This window comes from Eumetopias jubatus, unplaced genomic scaffold (assembly GCF_037043125.1).
Source record: "Eumetopias jubatus isolate StellerSeaLion01/CBP00866 unplaced genomic scaffold, mEumJub1_p1.0 scaffold_10, whole genome shotgun sequence".
Taxonomy (NCBI): Eukaryota; Metazoa; Chordata; class Mammalia; order Carnivora; family Otariidae; genus Eumetopias; species Eumetopias jubatus.
The window spans coordinates 71034860-71057189 of record NW_028274816.1 but is presented as its reverse complement, the minus strand read 5'-3'; the positions used below and the strand labels follow the sequence as shown (position 1 = coordinate 71057189).

Here is a 22330-nt window from a genome sequence, read left to right as displayed (position 1 = left end):
ATAGTATCTAAAAACTTCTATAGCAAATATATTTAATGGCAAAATGTTGAAAACATTCCCTTTAATATCAGGAACAATACTTTGCTATCACCACATCTTTACAACATTATACCACAGTTCCTAGCCAGTGGAATGAGGCATAATTAGATAAATAATATAAAAATTGGAAACAAAGAATCAAATTTGTCTTTATTTGCAATTAGCATGACTGTCTCCATAAAAATCCCAAAAGTATTTGCACAAAAACCCTAAAGTATGTAAGTTTAAAACAAACATTTAGGAAATGTGGTTGTAAAAGATACTATTTATGATATCAAAAAAGAAAAAGTACCAGGGCACCTGGCTGGCTCAGTTGGTAGGGCGGGCAACTCTTGATCTCCAGGTCGTGAGTTTGAGCCCTACATTGGGAATAGAAGTTACTTGACAGATAGATAGATAGATAGATAGATAGATAGATAGATAGACCGACCTACAATAAAGCTAACAAATATATAAAAGGTATCTGGAAAAAATAAAAACTTTACTAAAAGAAATCAAGGAATGAAGTTATACACAATGTCCATGGATCAGAATACTCACTACAGAAAAGATGAGAATACCCCATAGGGCGCCTGGATGGCTCAGTTGGTTAAGCGTCTGCCTTCGGCTCAAGTCATGAGCTAAGCTCGTGCTCTCTCTCCCAAATAAATAAATAAATTTAATTTTTTATTATTAAAAAATTAAAAAAATAAATAAATAAGGCGGCCTATTGAATAGGGCATACATTATATCTGCTCACATTCCATTCACCAAAGCAAGTCATATGATTAAGTTCAAGATGGTGGGAAAGTGGAGAATATTCTGCCCACAATGAACCATGGCAAAGGCAGGAAGGAAAAGAAAAATTATGAGCAAATAATACAATTTATTACAGATCTTTATGTGACACCATACCAAAAAAAAAGTCAATATTAAAGGCTTAAAGACATAAATGTAAAAGACAAAGTTATGAAACTTTTAGGAGAATATGTCCTTAGGGCAAGAAAGAGGTTCCCAAGTATGGCACATAAAAAAAGGAACCCGTTAAAAATTTGATAATTTCAATATTAAAATTAAAAACTTACATTCATCAGGATTTCAAGATGGGACAAAACATTTGCATCTATTCATCAGCACTGGCTTTAATTAATTACACCACAGGAAACATGGATTTAGTCCTAACTCACTACTTGCAGGCTAATTTTCCAGGAAAATCATCATTTCCCATTAAACCAAATAAATAAGGTGCTGCAACGGGAGGGTTTCATTTACATTTTATGTTGGTGTATTGCCATCTAGCGGCCAGTGTGCAAGTTACAAGCAAAAAGAGGATGGGGCACGTGGGTGGCGGAGTCAGTTAAGCGTCTGACTCTTGATTTCCGCTCAGGTCATGATCTCAGGAGTGTGGGATCGAGCCCTATGTCAGCATGGGGCCTACTTAAGATTTTCTGCTCCTCTCCCCCACTTAAAAAAAAGAGAGAAAAAGAGCGGGCAGAGAAAAACATCCTCGAAGAAATGTTTACAATTACGAAGACTAATCCATGCATGACATTGTTGGATTTCAACAACCATCTGAAAAACATAACAGGATGCCTTTTAAATATAAAATAAATTATAAACGACCACTGTAGCAATTTACCAGCCTATATAATCTTATGATCCCTCGCTTGTTCTAAGCAAAATGAAAAATAAGAGAGTCAGCCTTCTTTCCTGCAACTGACTGCTTTGCTACATTTGAATTCTCCATGCCATATGTTGGATGGGAATCTAAATTAAAGAGAAGCTGCTCTAACTAGGGGTTAGATTTCCTGACCGCTCTACCTTTCACTAGCTAAAAACTCTGTTTCCCTTTCTGAATAAGTTACCATTATAACGTGCTTACCATGAGCTTGGAGCCATGATGAATATTTACGTGGATTATCTCACTTAATCCTTGTGAATCCCTCCCTCTGCTAACTCAAAGGGTAAGTGATCTTACTTATGAGACTCAGCTTACTGCCTCATCTATAAAAATGGGGTAAGTGACCTGTTCAAAGTCAAAGCCAGGAGAGAGAATTGCATCCATGACCCAGGTATGTCTGAATCAAACACAGGTTCTTCATGATTACATCGTGCCATGTACAACACTCCTGCACAACTCCAAGAATGTTGTGAGGACGAAACAAGTCACGGAAAGCACTTTTTGGAGAAAGTGCAATGTTTGAAAGCTTATATGTAAGATGCCATTACCACCACAAATAGGTGTAACATGCTCTATTAGGACAACCATTACTTTACAAAAGTATTATTCGGTTATGGATTGCTTTTTCTCAGTAGTGATGTCTCCTCTTTCATTTTGGTTTTAGTAATTTTAATCTTTTCCTAGTGAGTTGAGCTGAAAATTCGTCAATTTTGTTGATCTTTCAAAGAACCAATTTTGGGTTCTGTTGATTTTCTCTATTGTTCTCCTATTCTCAGTTTCTTTTATTTCCTCTCTAGTATTTCTTTCCTTGCTCACTTTGGGTTTACTTTGCTGTTCTTTTTCTAGTTTCCTAAGGTGAAAAATTGGACTATTGATTTGAGATCTTTTTTCTTAAGACTTTTTTTTTTTTAGTTTTAGATTCATAGCAAAATTGAGAGGAAAATACAAAGATTTTTCATATACTCCCTGCCCTACAGATGCATAACCTTCCCCATGATCAATATCCCCCACCAGAGTGGTATCTTTGTTACAACTGATAAACCTATATTGACACATCATCATCACCCAAAGTCCATAGTTTTCCTTAGGCATCACTCTCGGTGTTGTACATTTTGCATCTGGACAGAGGTAAGATGCCATGTCTCCATCATTATAGTATCATACAGAGTATTTTGCCTTTTCCAGAATGTCATGTAGTTGGAATCATAACGTGTAGTCTTTTCAGATTGGCTTCTTACATTTAGTATTATACATTTGTTTCCTCCATGTCTTTTTGTGGCTTAATAGTTCATTTCTTTTTAGTGATGAATAATATTCCATTGTCTGGGGTCACCTGGGTGACTCAGTAGGTTAAGCGTCCGACTCTTGATTTCGGCTCAGGTCATGATCTCATGGTCATGAGATCGAGCCCCGCATGAGGCTCCACACTGAGAGTGAAGTCAGCTTGAGATTCTCTCTCCCTGTCTGCCCCTCCCCCACACACTCACATGCACATGCGCTCGCACATCCTCTCTCTCAAAAAAAAAAAAAAAAAACCTGTAATATTCCATTGTCTGGATGTACCATAATTTAACTGTTCATTCACATACCGAAGGACATCCTAGTTGCTTCCAATTTGGGTCAATTATCAATAAAGTGGCTCTAAGCACCAATATCCAGCTTTTTGTGTGGACATGTTTCATTTCATTTAGACAAATAGCAGGGAGCACATTTGCTGGACCATATGGGAAGAGTATGTTCAGTTTTATAAAAAACTGTCCAACTGCCTTCCATAGTGGCTGCACCATTTTGCATTCCCACCAGCAATGAATGAGAGTTTATAGTTTACAGTTATATAGGGGTTTATACTTATAAATATCCCTCTAACCACTGCTTACGACTGCATCCTATACATTTTGGTGTGTTGTGTTTTCATTTTCATTAATCTCAAAGTATTTTCTAATTTTCTGTGGCCCACTGGTTACTTGCATGTGTTAATTTCCACATATTTGTGAATTTCCTAAATTTCCTTCTGCTCTTGATTTCTAATATAACTTCATTGTGGTCAGAGAACATACTTTGTACGGTTTTAATCCCTTTTGATTTACTGTGGATTATTTTACGGCCTAACATATGGTCTATCCTCAAGAATGTCCCGTGTGCTCGAGTAAAATATGTACGATACTGTTCTTGGATGGAATAGAGGTCTGTTAGATCTACTTCATTTACAGTGCTCTTGGATTCTCTAGTTCCTTGTTCTGCCTCATTCATCTATCCATTATTAAAAGGGAGATACTGGGGGGCCCGGGTGGCGCAGTTAAGTAGCCGACTCTTTGATTTCGGCTGAGGTCATGATCTCAGGGTTATGGGATCGAGCCCCGGGTCAGGCTCTGCGCTCAGCGGAGTCTGCTGGATATTCTCTTTCTCCCTCTCCCCCTCCCCGACTCTCTCTAAAATAAATAAATCTTTTTAAAAAAAATGAGATATTGAAGTCTCCAACTACTGTTAGATTTCCTGACCACACTAGCAAAGCAACTCAATTTTTCCTTCTAAACACCAGTTACCATTACAGAGTGCATGCCACGCACCTGGGACTATGCTGGATATTTTATATGGATTATCTCTTAATCATTAAAAATTACCAATAGTGAATCATTAGTAATAATAATTGAATTGCCTATTTCTCCCTTCAATTCTCTCAGCATTTGCTTCAGGCATTTTAGAGCTCTGTTGCCAAGTGCATATATAATTGTTAGGTCCTCCTTATGGACCAACCCTTTTATCAATATGTACTGTCGTTGGTGTCTTGTAGCATTTTTTTTTTTGTCTTAAAGTCTATTTTGAATATGTCGTCTTACAGCTTTCTGACCTCATCATTTCTGATGAGAAGCAAGCTTTTAATCTTTTTGAGCACCCTTTACATGTGATGGGTTGTATCCTCTTGCTGCTTTCAACATTCGCTGTCGTTAGCTTTTGAGTTTGACTATGATAACTTTAGATATGGATCTCTTTTGAGTTTACCATATTTAGAATTTGTTGAGCTTCTTAGATGTGCAGATTAATGGGTGTCTTTTTTTCCCAAGTCCTTCATCAAATTTGGGAAGTTTTCAGCCATTAATTCTTCAAATACTCTTTCTGCCCCCTTCTTCTCCTTCTAGGACTCCCATAATGTGTATGTTGGTATGCCTAATGGTGTCCCACAAGACCCTTAGGTTGTCTTCACTCTTCATTCTTCTTTCTTTCTGCTCCTCAAACTGGATAATTACAACAGTCCTCTTTTCAAGGTTTCTGATTATTTCATCCGTCAAATCTGGTGAACTCCTCTCACAAATTTTTCATGTCAGTTATTGTACTTCTCAGTTCCAAAACTTCTATTTGGGTTCTTCTTTTTTTTTTTTTTTAACAATTTTTATCTTTTTACTGATACTCTCATTTTGTACATAAGTAATTTTTCTAGTTTCTTTTAGCTCTTTGAACATATTTAAGACAGTTGATTTAAAGTCTGGGCTTCAAGGATGGTTTCTGTTTATTTTTTTTTCCCTGTGCATGAAACACATTTCTCGTTTCTTTGCCTATCTCGTAATTGTTGAACACTGGACAATTAAAATAAGGTGGCAATTCAGAAAATCAAATCTGTTGCCCCCTCCTTTTAAGTTCTTGTTCTTGCCGGGGTTTTTCGTGACTTTCCTGAACTGTTCTGTAAAGTCTGCATTTTTTTTTAATTTTTATTAACATAATGTATTTGTTTCAAGGGTACAGGTGTGTGATTCATCAGTCTTACACAATTCACAGCACTCACCATAGTACTTACCATCCCCAGTGTCCATCACTCAGCCACCCCATCCCTCCCACCCCCCTCCACTCCAGCAACCCTCCGTTTCCTGAGATTAAGAGTCTCTTATGGTTTGTCTCCCTCTCTGGTTTCATCTTGTTTCATTTTTCCCTCCCTTCCCCTATGATCGTCTGTCTTGTTTCTAAAATTCCTCACATCAGTGAGATCCTATGATACTTGTCTTTCTCTGACTTATTTCACTCAGCATAACACCCTCTAGTTCCATCCACGTCGTTGCAAATGGCAAGACCTCATTCCTTTTGATGGCTGCATAATATTCCATTGTGTATATATACCACATCTTCTTTATCCATTCATCTGTTGATGGACATCTTGGCTCTTTCCATAGTTTGGCTATTGTGGACATTGCTGCTATAAACATTGGGGTGCAGGTGCCCCTTCAGATCCCTACATTTCTATCTTTGGGGTAAATACCCAGTAGTGCAATTGCTGGGTTGTAGGGTAGCTCTATTTTCAACTTTTTGAGGAACCTCCATACTGTTTTCCAGAGTAACTGCACCAGCTTGCACTCCCACCAACAGTGTATAAGGGTTCCTTGTAAAGTCTGCATTATTTATCATGTGTAGCCACTGTAATCTCTACTGTTAGCTTAGTCTTCATCTAATAATTAGATAGGATCTTCTTAAGCACCCGAAACAGTATCTCCCACCTTTTGCTGAGGGGCTCATGTGTACTAGGGCACATCTTCAGGACTCCAACTGTTAACAACTCTCCCTAAGCCTCTAGTTTCTGTTTGTGCAGAGCCTCAAGATCATCCAGAACTGAGAGACTGGGGCCTTTTCAGGTCTTTCCTGGGCATGCAAATCCTGTACATGCATATGCCTTTCCACATCTCTAGAAATAGCGTAAGGCTTTTCAAAGCCTCTTATGGGCATCTCACTCTTAAAACTTTTGAATTTTTTGGACCAGTCTCATTTGCCCCAACTGGCATTACCATTTCAGGCAGCTATGCTGTTTATGCAATTACCACTGATTATTTCCAACAAACAACCTGCGGACAGGGTTTTTCCTCAATGGGTCATGTTAAATAAAGATAAGCCCCATGACTGGGATTTTTCTAGGGAGCTGTCAGACGGATCAAATACTGACAATTCTTTTGGATAACTCCAAGCCTATTTAGGGGAATTCCAAATTCTTCCAGTGGTTGCTAGGCCATTGCCTTTCACAGTTACTGTGGTTCAAGGTTGCTGGTTTTCAAGGCTACCGCAGAGCTGGGGAGAGGGGGATATGGCATCGGGACAAGTTAAAATACTAGTTGGCAAAGCAGGAGTCAGTCACTCATGTAAGCCAGGAGAGGGGAGGGCGGGTGTTCGGTCATTTTCTGTGGTTTGCACAGTATTCTTGTTTCTATGCTCCAACATGATTCCAGTGTCCTTATTTCTGCCTTGCTCCGTCACAGTCACAGAATGGCTTTGTCAGATGTTAGTGCTGAATAAAAGTATTTATGTTCAACAGGACGCCATAGGCTTCGCAGTTCAGGTCGGGTCAGCTTCCAGCTGACAGCTGTCAGGGGGTGCTTTTTTTTCTAATTATCAACAAAATTTTCATGTAATTGTTCAATGGGAGATACAGACGTTATTTGGACAATTGTTGGCTATAGGGAACTGTCCTATGTTCTACCAGCACCTGGCATCCCTAGGCTCCACACGTTCAAATATCACCCAGCAAAGGGACCAATCATTGTGTTAAGCAACCCTTCCCTCCCCAAATTACAAAAACACCCTCCCTCGGGGGTGGCACCATCCCCCTGAGAACCAATTGCTCTGAATATCCTAAATCCAACCCCCACATCACGTTGAAGTCAAGATACAGAGTGCTGTGAATTGTGTAAGTCTGACAAATCATAGACCTGTACCCCTGAAACAAATAATACACTCTATGTTAATTAAAAAAATTAAAAAAGAAAAAGAGTACATCAGACTACACCCCTCCCAGAACTATCTTACCAAGGGTTGTATTGAATGGCTTTGCAACAAAAGTTGGCTCAAAAGGCTGTCCAGATCAAAGGCTATTTATCATAGAAAAAGCACTAAGAGCATTAGCCACCAGCAGCCAGGGTCCTCCATATAAAGCCTCCCGTGAGAAACATGTAGTTAGCACTGCTAGTTGCCTACCTAAGGTCCCCTTCTTTTTTCCCCTACTAACAAAATCTCACTCTTATGCAAGACAGCAATGTGCCTACTGAAGTACCTACTTTTCCAGACTTCCTGATACCGAGTGACACCATTTTGGCTAAGGAGATGTAAGCAGCGGGTCTCCTATAACTTCTGAGAAAGCTTTTGCTTTTCTGATGAAAGGGGACAGATGCAACTGGAGCCTATCTTCTTCCCCAAAGAGATGAGTCATCTTCAGCTGTGACAGTCCTCTTGTGACCCTGAGGTGATGAGCATGGGGACAAAAAGCAGCTCTCCAAAGAACTGTTTAGTAGCCACATCAACACTAGTCAAGTGCCTACTTCCAGACTTTCTTTGTGGAAAAACACACAGACCCTTTTTTTGTCTGAGCCACTATTATTTGTGGGACTTTCTGTTATTTGTGGCTGAACAAATTATTAAGAGAGGAAATCAACAGTTACAACAGATATCTGACGGAATAAAAAAAATAAAGGTTTATGTTAAGCCTTTAATATAGTAACAAATTGGACAAAAAACGATGCTCAAACTATGTGTGGGGGAGGTTCTTTCGAGTTAAATCTTCATTTTTCCATAGCAGGAAGTCAACGGCTGATGTATCAAGTTGAAAAGCCAAGAAACACTGTAAGCACTGTACAAATATTATTTAGAGGTATGAAAGTAAATACCCCAAAATATAAAAAGAGGCAGCCGAAGACATTCGCTTCTGGGAGAACTGAGAGTGAGATAAGACTTGCTTTTCTTTGTAGCCTCTGACTCAAGTGTTTTTCTTTTTTTCTTTAATTAATTGTAGTGAAAAGTTCTATGAGATTACTTTTTTCTTGGCAATAAATTGTAACTTCTTCAGGAAATCATATGGTTCCTCCTTTCTTATGTAGAATAATATAAAGGTTTTAAAGAGTGCCTCCGGCTTCTCATAAGAATTAGGTATTATTTCAATTTTATCTGTAATTGAAAGTAAACAGCATACAATTTCAGAATGTGCTGTTCAAAACCAGCAATAGACTTTGTTTGAAAATAACTGCACTATGGTAAAAATTGGCACAGCTCAATTTCACCTGCAAACACATATTATTTGGTTTCACGTGTGTTTTCTTTTTTTTTTTGAGAGGGAGCAAGCACGCACAGCGGGGTCGGGTCAGGGGTGGGGAGAGCAGAGGGAGAGAGAAAATCTTAAGCAGGCTCCACACTTAGTGCAGAGTCCAATGCGGGGCTGGATCTCAGAATCCTGAGATCATGACCTGAGCCAAAATCAAGATTGGGACACTTAATCGACTGAACTGAGTGGCCCTCCTTCTTATGTTTAAATTTAATTTATAAGCATTAAAAGATCAGATTTCATGTAAACATCTAGACTTTTCACTTCTCTTGAAAAACCGGAAAATGTAGCAACAGAGGGACCATATTCCTGAGTGGCAACAAATGGCTGGAAGTGAGAAGCTTCTGGTTCCTCAGATGGTAAGTGGACTCTCCTAGTTGGCAGTTTTTACCTGGTCAGCTTCACCTGTCTGGTCCCACCTGCACTACAGGATGAGGAATCCAATTTCTTTTCTTGCAAAAAGAAACAGCATGGAGCAGTGGAAAGATTACTGAATTAGGACTTAAAGTTTTCTAAGTGTGACTTATTGTTTGTGCAACTAGTAAGTCAAAGTAGGCTATTAAGTCATGTCGTGGAAACAAATTAACCAGGTAATCAAGTGGCTTAACACACCAAAAGTTTCTTCCTCATTCACGCTCTATGTCCCACAGGAGTTGGCAGGGGGATTGTGCTCTACAAGTCACCCTGGGACCCAGGATGGCTAAGGGTCTGCCATCTTGAGCACCACTGGTTTCCCCCAAAGAGGAGGAAAGATTAGAGATGCCCCCTTCTTCACCCAGAAATGACACTGGCCACTTTCACCCACATTTCATGGCCATAGCTACTCACCTGGGCTCAATTAAGGGAGCTGGGAAATGTAGAACAAATGGACTAATTGGTGAGCATTGCTATCTCTACTACATGCAACCTTCAGTAAATTACTTATCTCATGGGGCACCTGGGTGGCTCAGTTGGTTAAGCGTCCCCACTCTTGATTTTGGCTCAGGTCATGATCTCAGGGTCCTGGGATTGAGCCCAATGTCAGGCTCTGTACTCAGTGGGGACTCTGCTTCTCTCTCTCTCTCCCTCTCACTCTGTCCCTCCCCCTGCTCGCACACGTTCTCTTCTCTCTCTGTAAAACAACAGAGACCAAAGTAAAAAATTTATTTTACTTATCTCAGTCCTAGTTATGCATCTGTAACATGAGGCGATTAATGGTCTTTCCTCCCTCTTGAGGTTATGAGGCAAATCAAATGAGATCATATATGTTGGCGAGGATGTGGAGAGAGGGGAACCTTCCTACACTGTTGGCGGGAATGCAAACTGGTGCAGCCACTCTGGAAAACAGTATGGAAGTTCCTCAAAAAGTTAAAAATAGAACTACTCTGCAACCCACCAATTGCACTACTAGGTATTTACCTGAAGGACACAAAAATATTGATTCAAAGGGGCACATGCACCCCGATGTTTACAGCAGCATTATCAACAACAGCCAAATTATGGAAAGAGCGCAAATGTCCATCACCGATGAATGGATGAAGAAGATGTGGTGTATATACAATGCAATATTACTCAGCCATAAAGAAGAATGAAATCTTACCGTTTCCAACAATGTGGATGGAGCTAGAGTGTATTATGTTAAGTGAAATAAGTCAGAGAAAGACAAATACCATATGATTTCACTCATGTGGAATTTAAGAAACAAAACAGATGAACATAGGGGAAGGAGAAAAAAAGAGAGAAAGAGAGAAGGAAGCTAACCGTAAGAGATTCTTAAAGACAGAGAAGAAACAGGATTGATGGAAGGTGAGGTGTGAGGGATGGGTTAAATGGGTGATGGGCATTGAGGAGGACACTTGTGATGAGCACTGGGTGTTGTATGTAAGTGGTGAACCACTAAATTCTACACCTGAAACAAATTTTACCATCTATGTTAACTAGAATTTAAATTAAAAATTGAAGTTAAAAAGAAAAAAAAACAGAGATCATACATACAGAAGAATTTTGATGAGCTCTAAAGAGTTGTACAAGGGGCGCCTGGGTGGCTCAGATGGTTAAGCGTCTGCCTTTGGCTCAGGTCACGATCCCAGGGTCCTGGGATCGAGTCCCGCGTCGGGCTCCCTGCTCAGCAGGGAGTCTGCTTCTCCCTCTCCCTCTGCCTCTCCCCCTGCTCATGCTCTATCTGTCTCAAATAAATAAAAAATCTTTAAAAAAGAAAATGGGACTCCTTTAAAAAAAATAGTTATACAAATTTATTTATTTTTTTAAGATTTTATTTATTCATTTGAGACACAAAGATACAGAGAGAGAGCATGAGCAGGGGGAGAGGGAGAAGCAGGCCCGCCAAGCCAGGAACCCAATGTGGGGCTCGATCCCAGGACCCTGGGATCATGACCTGAGCTGAAGGCAGATGCTCAACCATCTGAGCCACCCAGGTGCCCCAAGAGTTATACAAATTTAAAAGGATCATAGTACCTACACTATGGTGAAATATGCTATCACCCCTACAAACACACACACACACACACCCTGGCCTAGTTATTTCAGAGGTATGGTCCAAGCACAGGTATTCTGGGAGCTGTAAAATGCAATCTTGCTTTCATTTTAATGGCACCATGTGGCCCGTTCACCTGTAGTCAAGGCTGACCCAGGGAAGAGAAAAGAGAAAATAATGCTCACTACCCTCGGCCTCTCCCAAGTAACTTTTCAGTCTTGATGAAATGATTAAAGTAGATGTGGTAGATTTTACTTTCCAAAGAAGGCTCGCAGTCTCTCCGAGCCCACATAACCTTGTTTATAATGAATCTTGACAGTCCTCTCATCAAGCTTGGGTCCACCACGTACCCTTCCCTTGAACTCACGGGGACCTTGGCAACCATGTCAACCACCAGATAAGAGCAGAGTGATGTTAGGTGGAGTCTCAGACTAGTCATAAAAACACCATGTGCTTCTCTTGCTCTCTAGGGAAGCTTGCTCTGAGAATCCAGCTACCAGGTTGTGAAGAAGCCCAAATAAGCCTACACAGAGACCACACAAAGACGTCACAAATGTAGGTGTTCCTGGGGCGCCTGCGAGTGGCTCAGTCGGTTACGCGTCCGCCTTCAGCTCAGGTCATGAACCCAGGGTCCTGGGATCGAGCCCCAAATCGGGCTCTCTGTTCAGCGGGGCCCTGCTTCTCCCTCTCCCTCTGCCTGTCACTCTGCCTACTTGTGATCCCTCTCTCTCTGTCAAATAAAATTTTTTAAAGAAAAAAAAATGTAGGTGTTCCAACAACAACCTAGCAGAGCTCCCAACTGACAGCCCACATCAACCTCCAGACCCTTGGCTGAAGACACCCCCCGAGTTTCCTGCCCCTAGCCAACGTGTAAAGACAGGCCTACAGCAGAGCCCCAGATACTGTATAGCAGAGAAAAGCTGTCCCCACCAGGCCATTTCCAAATTCCTGTCCCACAGCACGTGTAAGCGTAACAAAATGTTTTACACCACTAAATTTTTATGCAGCAATGGCATCTGGAACCACTGAACTCATCAGCACCAATAACAGTAACTTCATTACCACACAGAGAAAAAGACAAATATGTGTTTACTGAATTATTACATCCTAAATGCTATACTTACAGAAACCATTATAGAGGATGCTAAAAATATACTGTATTGATAAGAATTCTGTTAAGCTATAGGAACAGAAAAGCCAAAACAGTAACACTTGAACAAGAGAGAAGTTTGTTTCTCACCTAAAAATTCAGACAGGCAGCTCAGGGCTGCTATCCCCATCAGGGAGAACTCAGACAATCCCTACCTTATTTCTGTTATTCATAAAAAGAGGCTTCCATCCCATAGTCCAAGATGGCTGCTCAAGCTCCATCTATCATGTCTACATTTCAGCTAGCAGGAAGGACAAAAGGGGATGGGATGGGTAGGCCCCTCTTTATTTTTAAGATTTTATTTATTTCTTTATTTGAGAGAGAGAGAGAGAGAGTAGGGGGTAGAAGGAGGAGAATCTCAAGCAGACTCCCCGCTGAGCGCCGAGACCCAAGCAGGGCTCAATCCCAGGACCCTGAGATCATGACCTGAGCCGAAATCAAGAGTCGGATGCTGACAGACTGAGCCACCCAGGCGCCCCTAGGCCCCTCCTTTTAAGAATCCTTCCTGCAAGTGCATCCATTGGCCAGAATGCACTCACACGGCCACACCAAGATGCAGGAAAATCTGAGGAAAGCTGTCTGTTGCCTTGTCCTTGCTAATAAGGGGGAAACCTGTAGAAGAGAAAAACTGAATTTAGGAAATAAGTGGTAGATTCTGCCACAGGCATATTCCCAAACTCAATTCCTGTTTGGCTTAGGATTACAGGTTCAAATAATGACACAGCTACCTCAAGTACCATACCAATGTGGCCCCAGTCAGATTCTCAGCACTAAAGATTTAATTTAGAGCTTTCCGATTCAACACACGTCTTTAGGCAGTATCGACTGCCTCACCAGATGAGTATAAGCAAAAGGGTAAAGAAACACTTAGTAAATTAATGATCCCTAAGAAAGCAAAAGATATTCAGAGACAAATATTTCCTCTAAAAACCATAATATATCCTGGCGGGTCTTCCCGTAATCTGTGTTTCCTTGGACAAAGCACTCAATAAACCTAAAAGCCAGTTTCATCAGCTGTAAACACATATCACACATAACCAGTTTGTCGTGAGGATGAAAGGAAATTACACATGTTGAAGTGCTTTGTAAACGGTAGGGTTTTATACAAATATAAAGTTATGCACCTTCAAAAGCTATCACTCCAATAAAGACACTTATTCAATTAAACATCTTTTTAAAATTTTTAACAATGTATAAATACATTCCACAAAATAATCTGCTGGTTAAAAGACACCAACAAAGTTTACAGAACCTACAACAGAATTTATAGACTCCTACAACCACTTGTAGATTGTGACATATATTGCTTTAAGAAATACCATTAATACAAAGGCATGATTTACAATATCCCCATTATAGCAAGAAAAAAAAAATAGATTCATACAATAAAATGTCTTTTAGGCATTTATTATGCCAAGTATTTAAATGATCATTCTCACTATGACATAAGAATAATACTCTTTTAGTGATAAAAGATAGATTTCATTAGGCCAAGGCCCACTGAAGAGCTTCCAGGAAGTTCTAAAGTAAAATCTGACTTTCCCTTCCAAAAAATAAATAGAACAGCAGCAATCTCTAAGGAATCCCCTAACCATAAACTGTGAAAATTCCATTTATATTAGCTGGGCCTTAAGGACATGAGTTATTACGAATAAAAATAAAATTTACAAACTAGTTAACCATTGGCCCAAATTTGTTTTTTACCTGCCTGTGAGTGACTAAGATAAGACGTTTCATCACAAAGTATTCATTAAGTTGTAAAATTAACAATTATTTCTAACTTACACATAGGCCAAAGTGCTCACTCTTCCCATGGAAGCAAAACTTTCTTCTGACAATAATCTACAGAAATAATATGTACACACCTAGATTTCTGAGACAGACCGAGAACATCCTCCTATATTCTACGGATCCAAATGCAAAGGTCTCCATTACGTACGTACACGAACACACTTTCAGTAATTTAGGGTATATGGACATTACAGGACTACGTGCATACATGTATAAGCCAGGAACCAATTCTGACAATGTTCCTGGCCACACCATACTTTCAAGCCCCAAAGTGCTAGAAAGAGAATAAAAACTTGATATGAAAACTAAACTTTCCATTTTTTTAAAGTAAATTTTAAACTGGAAAAACAAACCCAACACTCCTCTTTGCAACATGTACTGAGTTCCAAAAGCCTCAGAGTCAAGAATCTCTTCAGCTGTTCCCCAGTACAACAGGACACATGAACTTGCTCTCACTCTCTTCAGGAAGTCTGCTCATCTCCGGTGTTCTGCAAAAGAGAAAGAACTCTTTCATAGTGAGAACTATTCTACTTGACATGCCAGCCTTCAAAGCACTAGGAAAACATCCCATGTCTGTAAGCAGGACCACCTCTACACTACTACCTCACAGTGCATGGCCCAATTATGTTAAAAACGTTGGCGAGGTGGAGAAGTACATCAAAGGATCCCCCGAGATGTCCAGCAAGCCAGTCCTACGCTAGCTGAATACCGCCAGGTGCCATGCAACTCTACTGACCCGACCCGTGTTATGTCAGGGTCAAGGCTCAATTTCCCTGTATTCAATGTCCCTCCCTGCCTCATAAATGCTAAAAATCCAAAGGGAAAAAACTATTCAACATACACTTGACAATTACCATACGGTGGACCCCTGCAAAGGTGTACCTGGGACTGTGCAAAAGTCCTTCAGGCAGAGAATCATGTCCCTACAAGACTGTTCGTTTTCTGGACTTTTCATCATTTATACAAGAGAAACTATACAGCAGAATGGAAAGAACAATGAATTTCAAGAGAGAAGAGGTGGGCTAGGCCCTAGCTAAGTTCCACGGGTTAGCTGTATATCCTTATGAGGTCACTCAATCTGTCAGGGCTCTAGCCATCTAACGCAGTCCCTGGACCACCAGCATCATAGTCCTGGGACCACCACCCACCTGGGAACTTGCGAGACATGCAAATTGTGAGACCCCGCCAGGTCAGCTCTGGGAGTAGGCCTCAGCCATCTTTGTTTTAGCCCTGCAGGGGATTCTTAGGCAGGTTCAAGTTTGAAAATCACTGTCCTGTAAACATTACCTGCCCAACCTACTGCACTAAAAACAAATGTGAGGTATCATACAAAGTACCTAATCAATTCTCCCAAGTGATTTACTTATTCCACTGAAATCCCTGATTTAAATCTTCATATTGGGGAGCCATAGTAAAATCTTTATGTTCTAAAAAACAAACAAATCTGAGTGCTCTAAAACAATCTTTAATGATCCAGTCTTATGTTTCTACTTGTTCTTACCATAAATCCTAAAATCATAAAATACATTCTCCAAAACTTCATTTAGAGCCACCAGAATTAATCGAAAGCTACTGAACTTAAGGGAATTTTTTAAAAATATAAGTTGTTATCAATGATAGTTTATCCCTGGTTTTAAAATCTTTCAGGGAGAAACTGCTGGGAAGATGGCGGAGTAGGACGACCCTGGGCTCACTTCCTGCCGCATGACCACCTAGAGAGCACCCACGTCAGTATAAATAACCCAGAGAGCAGCCCGAAAACTGGCAGAACAGACTCTCCGCAGCCCGGCATAGACAAGAGGCCACAGCGAAGCAGATCCACCCCCTCCGATCACTCTTGGCAAGATCCCGTCAAAGCGGTGCCACAAACCTGGCACTGTGTGCACGGCCCAGACGAGGGCCAGCACCACTCCAAAGTGAGTCCTGCTCCAGGGAGCGGGGAAGATAACCACACACCCGTCTGTGACCCCCGGAGTGGGCTGGGGGTAGGCAGCTCATCTGACTGCAGGCTTCACCCACAACAAAAGCTTCTCAGGGGACAACACACGGACAGTGCCTGCAGTTTGGTGCTACTGCATCTCTGGCAAACGCCTGGTCTGCCTCAACTCAAGCCCAAGGCAGCCCTGGACCGGCCCACTAACATCACAGGCACCAGACTCTGCCCACAATAGGCAGAGAGCCATCGCAGGCTGGAATGAAGGCAAACACATCCCAGTCACAACAGTAGGACACCCCTGGAGCAACACACATAGGAGACACCCCTGAAGCACCATTTTCTGCTGAAAAGGAGACATTGCACTGTAGGACCTCCTCTTCAGAAAGCCACTACTTTCAAGTGCAGGAGAAGCAGCTGACTTTTCTAACACAGAGAAACAGACACAGCAATAGACAGATTGAGGAGACAGAGGAATATGTCCCAAATGAAAGAACAGAACAAAATCAGAGCAGGACACCTAAGCGAAACAGAGATAAGTAATATGTCTGATAGTGAATTTAAAGTAATGCTCATAAAGATACTCGCTAGAATTGAGAAAGGAGTGCAGGACCCCATGAGACCCTCCACCAAGAGATAGGAGATGTAAAAAAGAACCAATCAGAGCTATTGGACTCACTAAATGGAAATAAAAATAGACCACCTGGAATAAACCACAAACAAGAGGAAATAGAAGAAAGGATCAGCCACCTGGAGGACAGGGTCATGGAACGTAATCAAGCTGAGCAGATGAGAGGGGGAAAATATGCAAATAAGAATAGACCCAGGGAACTCAGCAACACTGTCAAGCATAACAGTCGCATGATAGGGATCCCAGAAGGAGAAGAGAGAGAAAAGGGGGCAGAAGATTGTCTGAAGAAATAATAGCTAAAAACTTCCTGAATCTGGGGAAGGAAAGAGAAATCCAGATCCAGGAGGCACAGAGAGCGCCCAACACAACCAACCCAAAGAGGTCTGCACCAAGATACAAAGTAAATAAGATGGCCAAAAGCAGTGATAGAGAATTTTAAAAGCAGCAAGAGAAAGGAAAGCAGGTACATACAAGGGAAACCCCATACAGCTATCAGTGGGTTTTTCAGCAGAAACTGTGCAGGCCAGAAGAAAGTGGCATGATCAATTCCAACTGCTAAAAGGAAAAAATCTACAGCCAAGAATACTCTATCCAGCAAGGCTTTCATTTAGAATAGGAGAGATCGAGTTTCCCAGAAAAACAAAAGTTAAAAGCAAAACCTGCCACGTCCCTGTCACACTGGATGCCATTGGCCTGTGGGTCCCAAATTCACAGTCCAACCACCCTCCTGCCCAAGTCAGCATACACGGCCTGCCACCTGCTCAATGCCAAGTCAACACACCTTCACCTCAGACTGCCAAGGGCTCAAACTGGCACTCTTCCCCTCAAATTCCAACCCCGGTGCTCAACTTTGTGCACAAAAGTGGGCATAATTATAACAGCAGAATGAAGCAACCCAAACAGTGACACTATTTCTATGGAATACAGGATGGATAAAGGGAGTGTGCTAGGCTGAGAACATCAACAAGCACATCAAAGAACAATACATACAGCATGATTCTGGTTAGTAAAAAAAAAAAAAAAAAACCTGGGACAAATGAAACAAGATGAAATCAGAGAGGGAGACAAACCACAAGAGACTCTTAAGCATAGGAAAGAAACTGAAGGTTGCTGGAGAGGAGTTGGGGGGCCGGCTGGGGTAACTGGGTGATGGGCATGAAGGAGGGCATGTGATGGAATGAGCACTAGGTGTTGTATGCAAATGATGAATCACTGAACTCCACCTCTGAAACTAATAATATACTATATGTTAATTAACTGAATTTAAATTAAAAAAAGGAAACTATAAAATAAAATAAAATAATAAAATAATAAAATAAAATAAAATAAAATAAATAAAATATAAAATAAAATAAAATAAAAAATTAAATTAAATTAAAATAATAAAATAAAATATAAAATAAAATAAAATAAATAAAATAAAATAATTAAAATAAATAAAATAAAATAAAATAAAATAAAGTAAAATATTTCAGCGCAGGGCGCCTGGGTGGCTCAGTCGGGACTCTTGATTTCAGTTCAAGTCATGATTTCAGTCATGACACTGAGCCCCATCAAGCTCCACATGGAGCCTGCTCAAGATTCTCTCTCACCCTCTTGCTCTGCCCCTCCCCCTACAAATTTTTTTCTTAAAAAAATAATAAATTTTTTCCAAAAAATAAATAAATAATAAATAAAATAGGGCGCCTGGGTGGCTCAGTCGTTAAGCGTCTGCCTTCGGCTCAGGTCATGATCCCAGGGTCCTGGGATCGAGTCCCACATCGGGCTCCCTGCTCCTCCCTCTCCCACTCCCCCTGCTTGTGTTCCTGCTCTCGCTGTGTCTCTCTCTGTCAAACAAATAAATAAAATCTTTAAAAAATAATAATAATAATAAATAAAATAATTTCACGGCACTGACAACATATTTCTAGAATGTCCTAAAAGTCAAGAGTAATTAACAAAACTTTATCATCTCATACCTAAATATGGGCTTCAAAAAACTTATTTTTTAAGTATTTCCTAAAAATCAAACTCTGTAAGAATTAGAAATGATTGCATTAGTCACTGACCACATCAAAACGAAACATGCAGAAAACACTTACTTGTTTTAAAAACTGCTTTCCGAGATAAGATGTAGCCATGTTGGTTAAATTCTTCCTGCTGCCCACTTTGCACCTGATGTAACCATATAGGTTGGCACCTTGTAGCACCACACCCATGATAACCACTGCCTGGGAAAGAAAAAATAATCACTGGTTACTGGCCTAAAACTGAAAGACCTTTTTCCATGCAACAAACAAACAAACAAAGCAGACTGTCATGGAAAAGAGAAGGAAAAGGAAGCTCATGGGTGGGGCTTGTGCCAATGAGACTCCTTAACTTGGCAGAACAGACCCATCCAATACCTGCTTAGCATAAGGCTATATACCAGTCCCCATGCTAGCCCCTGGGGATGCAGTGGAGGGACCATTTTCTCTCTCTAGTATTTTCCATGGGTCTCCAAATAAAGATAAAAAAAAATAAATGAGATTCAGAAGAGGCTCAAATGTTAATTATTCCTTTAACAATTATGAAAGAAAAGGGCTGCCTGGGTGGCTCAGTCACTTAAGCATCTGCCTTAGGCTCAGGTCATAATCCCAGGTGTCTGGGATGGAGCCCCGCATCAGGCTCCCTGCTCAGCAGAGAGTCTGCTTCTCCCCCTGCTCATGCTCTCTCTCAAATAAATAAAATCTTTAAAAAAAAAAAGAATTGTCAAGAGATCAAGCTCAGTAAACCGAGAGCATGCAGAGAAGAATCTGCTCTATGCTAGTGTGTGTGTGTGTGTGTGTGTGTGTGTGTGTGTGTGTCTGTCTGTCTGTCTGTCTGCCTGTCTGTGTATGAGAGAGACAATCGGCTTCTGGGAAAAGAGCCACAAGGGCAAGGCAGCAATCAACAGGTGTTTGCCTCCTGTGAAGAACAGGGTGCAGGGGAAGCACTAGGAGGAAATGCACTTTGGCAGAGTGGCTTCTTCCTTGTGGCCACATCTGGGAACCTCCAGGTGATCCCACTAAGAACATTAAAGACTGAGAATCAGAAACTCAAGCCTACTCTTTAAATATAAGGGAAGAAAAGTTAATTAGGACAATGTAAGGAGGTCCCATGGTTACTCTAGAACAGGGATTGGCAGTTTTTCTGTTAAAGGCCAGATAAATATTTTAGGCTTTGTGGGCCATGTGATCTCTGTTGCAAACACTCAGCTCTGCCATTCAAGCCCCAAAGCGCCACAGACAATATGTAAAGAAACAGGAAAGGCTGGGTCCCAATAAAAAGTTACAAAAGCAGGTGTTGGGCTAGATTTGGCCCACAGGCCATAGTTTGCCAATCCCTGCTCTAGAATAAACAACTTATCAACCCATCTGCTGTTAAAAGAATTACCCTGGAAATGTTTCTATCCCTAAAAAGCAACACAGCTAAACAGAGTATTTCTCTCCAATCCAGACTTACTCTCCTTAACCCTTAACAAGCTGTGCAGCTGATTTTAAGGAAGTTAAAGGGTTTGAATGTTTAATTAAGGAATAGATACAAATTCTTAGTAAAAGTGGAATTGTACTTGCTGTTTCAAACTTGTGTTTCACAGAAATAAACACATCAGAATTATACAAGGTTGTTGGTTACCTAAATAAACATAAAACTATATTTTTATTGAAATAAATCTCTTTCAACTTCTCCTGCTTCTCAAACTGGGACACTCCTAACATGCCAGGGACCACCTGAATTCACAGACTGAACATGGGTCCCGCAACAAATTTTAAAATCTATTTATAAGTTAAAACAAGCAGACATCTGGTTTAAGATGGTGTAGTGAAACCAGACATCAATATCTCTCTCTCCCTAATACAGAATAGATTTTTAAAATACACAGACTTAAAAGAGGTTTAAAAAAATAGGCTAAAAAAAGAGGCAAATGAGTTGGTACTAGTAAACATTTTTTAAAAAGCGGGGCGGGGGGGGGTTTGCTGGCAGTCAGAGAAAAAGCCAGCTTGGTTTTGCTCTACGCAACTCCTAACTCTCCAAAGACCCTCTAACGGAAATTTCACTGATGATCACCACCCCCAACACCTTGGAGAATGAAGTCCAAAGGATACAGACAGCCCTGAGAAAAAAGGCAGAAAGAGACATGACTCCCAACCACCGACCACACAACACAGGCAATAATCCCAGCAGCCTGCAATGAGATACCCCGCTGGTAAGAAGGAGAAGCACAGAAGGACCAGCAATCATCAAGCCCATGTTGTCAGTGGGACAGGGGTAGGAAGACGTTCCTGGAGAGGCTGAGTGACAGGATCCCAAACCACCTTCCACATAACCCTTCCCAGCTCTGTTTTAGAGAAGGGGAACCAGTGCTAGGGAAGGACAGGGCTGACTCCCCCAGATGGATGCTAAGGCTCCGGGGCCTCACAAACGATCTAAAGCAGGAGGGTGGCACCAGCATGAAGCAGACACCCACCCAGGAGAAAGAACTGCACTATCTAAGAGAAGGCAAAGGCCAAGCAAGCTAGTGAGGCAGCCGGAGGCTGGGCCGCGGCCCTCTCCTCACACATACACCTCAGGACACGAAAGCCAGGGTTCTCGCTCTAGTTCAAAGCAGAGCCCAGACATCTCAGACACCACCCAGAGGCAGTCAAGGGGAACTCACCCGCACTAAGCCAGCATGGAGAGGTCTGGACAGAGCTGCTACTGCAAACATGAGCAAACTGGAAAGGGAAAGAGGGTAAGGCATCCATGCAAAACTATGGAGGAGGAGGGGCAGGGGGAGGAGAAGGAGGAGGAAGATGATGATGATGATGATGATGATGATGAAAAAGAAAAAAATGAAGAAGATGAGAAGGAAGAAGAAAATGATGATGGAGGAGGAGAAAATAGTAAGAAAGGAATATAGTATGTAAAAGGTGAAGAATCTATTCCGAAAGAAATATAGCCCCCCAAGATAAGAGCATCTCTGGGAACACATCACCCTATGGAAGAACTTAAAGAATTCAAAGGAGCGTGAAGGTAACGCAGGGCAAGAGGCGGAGATGAAAATGGGGCTGGCAGAACTAAGGAAGTGCACGTGGAAGCCGCTGCCGCCCACCCGCTGGGAGTGACCACTATTCTCACCCCTGCCCTTTCCAGCGTGCTCCACCAGCACAGAGGCTCTACCAGAGCAGTGACCTTGTCTAGCTGGTCACCAACCACACCCCAGGGCCTGGAACAGCTCTGGCATCTGGAAGAGTCCTAAGAAGACTTCCTGATTGAATAAGCAGAGGAAAAAATGAAAGATGATAGAGGAGAACAGATAAAAAATGACCCAACAGAGAGATAACTGGTCCCTCGGAATCAGAGAAGCCCAAAAATAAAACATAAATGAATGTAAACATTTGACAGAAGACAACTGTCCCGATTCAAAGCAAAACCTGCATCTACATATTCAAGGAGTACATAATTTCCTGAAAAATCAATATAGAAAGATAAACACAAGGATACTCTGGATTTTTTTAAAACTCAAGAATTAAAAAAAATACAATTTCTTCATTCAGGGAGAGAAATGATGCACTCACTTACATGCAGGTTAAGTGAACCCAGCCTCAGATTT

The 22330-nt window shown here is 41.2% G+C and overlaps 1 protein-coding gene across 4 annotated transcripts in view; it reads right to left on the bottom strand.

Moving 5' to 3' along the window:
• The window catches only part of TVP23C (trans-golgi network vesicle protein 23 homolog C), a 62203-nt gene that overhangs the window by 14860 nt on the left and 25013 nt on the right, over positions 1-22330 (bottom strand). The window contains exons 6-8 of one of the 4 annotated variants that reach the window (XR_015769252.1): positions 18822-18950; positions 14530-14664; positions 11051-12997 (exon numbers count right to left, since the gene is read on the bottom strand). Coding sequence is in view for 1 of the 4 variants with exons in the window: in XM_028089047.2 (XP_027944848.1) it covers positions 14638-14664; positions 18822-18950 (156 nt within the window). In the remaining 3 variants the exon portion in view is untranslated. Of the gene's footprint in view, positions 1-11050; positions 14665-18821; positions 18951-22330 lie in introns of those variants that run through there. The other 3 variants (XR_015769251.1, XM_028089047.2, XR_015769250.1) reach the window with 3 other exon arrangements.